The 3,460-nt window shown below is 57.7% G+C and overlaps 1 protein-coding gene across 1 annotated transcript; it reads right to left on the minus strand.

Moving 5' to 3' along the window:
- Positions 1-304: 304 nt before the first annotated feature.
- On the minus strand, positions 305-2,401 carry PNMA8A (PNMA family member 8A; the record flags this gene model as incomplete). Its single annotated transcript, XM_084256956.1, has 2 exons — positions 1,114-2,401; positions 305-381 (listed from the first exon to the last, which is right to left on the minus strand). Exons 1-2 carry the CDS (start codon positions 2,396-2,398, stop codon positions 305-307), a joined length of 1,362 nt encoding a protein of 453 aa, XP_084113082.1. The 5' UTR covers positions 2,399-2,401.
- Between the last annotated feature and the right edge of the window lie 1,059 nt (positions 2,402-3,460).

Here is a 3,460-nt window from a genome sequence, read left to right on the forward strand (position 1 = left end):
GTAAACCAGGAAAGGCCAAGCACGTCATGACCAATCACACCGCAATTTCCTATTTATCCCAACCAGGAATCGAAGTGCCATTTTAATTAACAAAATCTCAAAACTCAGGAATAATGCAAGGTCTAAGTGGACTAATTTTCCAACCAATATGGACTCTTAGGGCCATACCATCCTCTGTTCGGATGACTGGAGGGTGGAAGTTAGAGCTTAGGAGGAACAATGCAGGCAGGTTGGCCTCAAAGATCTCAGCATAACTCACCCCAGGCTGCAGCACAGAGAAAGCAGAGGTGAGAAAACCTACGGTTCAAAACGCCTGGCCCTGCAGGGGCTGGATGACCATCTGGAAGAGGTTACAGAGAACCAGGGACGGGGGACGCATGGCTGAACATGGATGACCATAACAGGGACCCTGCCCATGAGGAAAGGGGAATGTTCTAGAATTTTCCTAAACTGACTAATGACTTGCCAACCTCTGAAGGGGAGTCAAGAAGGAGGTGGAGAAGCAGGCCTGGCAGAGAAGGAAGCAGAGATGCCCCTGCCTCCCTGAATTCCTCCCACCCCAGATCTCACCGTCATCTGCCTCAGAGCCAGAGCTATCCAAACTGCCTCCTAAGAGTCCAAAGTCCTGGTTCATTCAGTGACAAAACTTGGTTCCCAACTTGGAACGTCTTCCTCGCTCTTCAACTCCTTAGATATGGCCGATCCCCTGCATCAATGCTTTTTGGATGCTGTGGACAAATGAGGACAGCTCAAGAGAGGAAGGAAAGGTGCCACGGGGAAATTTTTTACTTCCTTGGAATCTCTGGGTCTCTTTTTCAGTCCCCCACCCATAAAACCCCACTCTTAAGAGTCACCCACCCTGCAATGTAACCCCAGAAGTTTGTCACAGCCAATTCAGTGGGTCTACTTTACCTCCCCGTCCTCACACAGGCTCCTCCAATATCGGCCCTCAGAGGCTCCCAGGAGGGAGGTTGGGACCTTAACTACTGCGGGGTTTTCCTCACTGAGCCCTGAACCTGCCATCCCTTGGGCCCTGCCCCCACTGGCCTCTCCTGCAGGTCACCCCTCATCCACTGTGGACACAACCCAAATGACTTTGGTTGTCACTCTCACCTTTGGAGCCCTGAGACGAGCCTTCTGGCTTCGCCGTGTGACCCTGGGATGTCGAGGCTGTCGACTCAGGTGGTGGAGGGCTTCGCCAGGCCTCGTGAACGGAGCTGCCCCTTCTTGAACAGTGACTTTTCTTTGTAATCGCTGGCTTCTTCTTGGCTTCTTCTGAGTCGACAAGGACGTAGGACACAGGGCCTAAGCTCACCTTCTTTTTCTTCCTCAATGAGGCAGGGCTCTTGGCTGAGGGCCAGCCCATGGCCTTTTTCTTCGGTGGGCCCTCCTGAGCACCATCTTGGGCTGACTCACAGGCAACTCCCGGGCTCTCAGCCTCTGACCGGGCATCCTGCGCAGGGTGGCTGGGAGCCTTCCAGGCACTTTTTGCCACGGGTTTCTTCAGAGCCGACTCCTCTTGCTTCATGCAGGGCTTTCTGCAGCTCCTGATGCATTCTGAGATCTCCACACTTTCCGCCTCATCAGCTTTAGGATCCCCCAAGGAGGCCGAGCTGCTAGAACGGTCATCTTTAGGTTTCTTCCAGGGCACTGCTTCCTGTTTGGGGGTGTTTTTCTGCTTCTTTCTCCCGGGCCAAATGCTGGTGCCAGCTTTATGAAGCAAAGGTTTGGGGGGATCACCTTCAGCTTCCAGGTTATCCAAGCTGTGAAGATTCTCCTTCCGGGCAGAGCCCTCCTCTTCAGAACGCCCTGGCTCCTTCTTGACCTTTACCGCTGCTGAGTTAGCAGAGGCTGCTAGTGCCTGGGCCTCAGCCGCCTGCTGGACCTGAGCTTCCTCCTGGCTGTGGACCTCAGCAGCTGAGTAGAAGACCATTTGCACCACCGCCCCCAGGAGCATCCCCAAAGCATCTGCCCAGTTCTCTGGGCGCTGACTCTGGTTCCGGGGCAGTGGGGGTTGGTTAAGCTGAAGCAGGCGGACTACATCCTCCCAGGTGCGCCCCTCACACTCCAGGAACTCACTCAGATTTTTCAAAAACTCAGCATTCTGGGTGGGTTCTCTACAGACCACTCTCCAGACACCCCCCCTTCCTGGGAATTCCCGGGGTACAGTGCTCAGATTCACCCCCTCTCCGACCTCAACGAGGACAGCTTTAGCATTCTGTTGTCTCACAAAAAACTTGTTGAGCACGAGGTATGAGCCCAGGGGAGAGAGGACCCCATTCAAGGTCTCCTCAATTTCCTGTTGGCCACAGTCCACCGGGACGCCCGTGACCAGCAGGGACCTGTGGATGTCCCTATCCATCCCCCGGCACCAGTCCTCCAAGAGGTTCATCGTCATGGTCGCGGGCACCAGGTGGCTCTAAGCCCACGTCCAGAGAAGACTCAAAGAGGTGGATGCGGGGTCGACAGCGCTTCCTAAATTTCAATCCTGCAAGGGAAAGGGAGAGGGAGGTCAGACTGTTAGGGGGGAAAGGATGTCCTAAAGCTAAGTCCATACAGGCTTTGTGGACTCCACCCCCACCCCAGGCCAAAGCCAAAGACACTGGGAACTCCACATCCCATCACCACCCAAGGGAAGGTGGCTGGGACCTGAGGGTGGGGTTAAGCAGCCAAGTGAGTATAAAGACAGACACGTGGGCTTTGGGGGGGTCCCCCATTTTGGCTCTCCACCAGCTCGCAGCGCCCGGCCAGCTCTGAGAGTGACTTTGGGTTTCCAGGTCGGCGAATCGGGTAGGACGCATTAAAGACTTTATTTCCCTATTTTCTCCCTGAGTTGTACATTTTCCTTATTTCTTTTTCTCTTGTAAATAAACCTTTTATTAACCCTTTTGCGTGTGTCTGTAGTGGAGTATTCATAAGTCCCTTTTAAGCGTGCGGGTGAGGACCCACAGCCAGGAACCCGTTCAACATCGGGGCTGCCCTATAACAAGACTCCCCGGCAGGTCACAGGACCCCGCTGCCCGCTCCAACGCGGGCCTCTCGCCCTCCTGAGCCCGCCGCCCCCAGCCCGGCCCCGGGGGCTCACACGTGTCGGCAAAGCGGCGACACCGCCCTGGCAGCTCCTGGGGCCTGGCCCGGGCAGGGACGTGGCAGCCCGGCCTCCGACGGCTCAGCCCGGCCAAGGAGAGGCCGTCGGGGCGCGGCCGTTCGCTCAGCGCGGGCTCGGGGCTCCCCGGCGCGGCCTGGGCCGGGAAGCGGCGCCCGCCTCGCTGCGACCCTGGCGCGTCACGCGGCGCCTCGCCTCGATCCCGGCAGCTGCGCGGAGCCGAGGCGGCGTCGCAGCGCGCGCCTGCGCACTCGCTCCCGCGCCGCCGCGCCGCGGTCTCCAAGGCAACCGACCGCCGGGGGCGAGCGCGTGGGCTGCGCCGTCGGTGGCGCTGCGGGTGTGCAGCTGCTCGCC

Source organism: Talpa europaea, assembly GCF_964194135.1.
Source record: "Talpa europaea genome assembly, chromosome: 16".
NCBI classification, from domain to species: domain Eukaryota; kingdom Metazoa; phylum Chordata; class Mammalia; order Eulipotyphla; family Talpidae; genus Talpa; species Talpa europaea.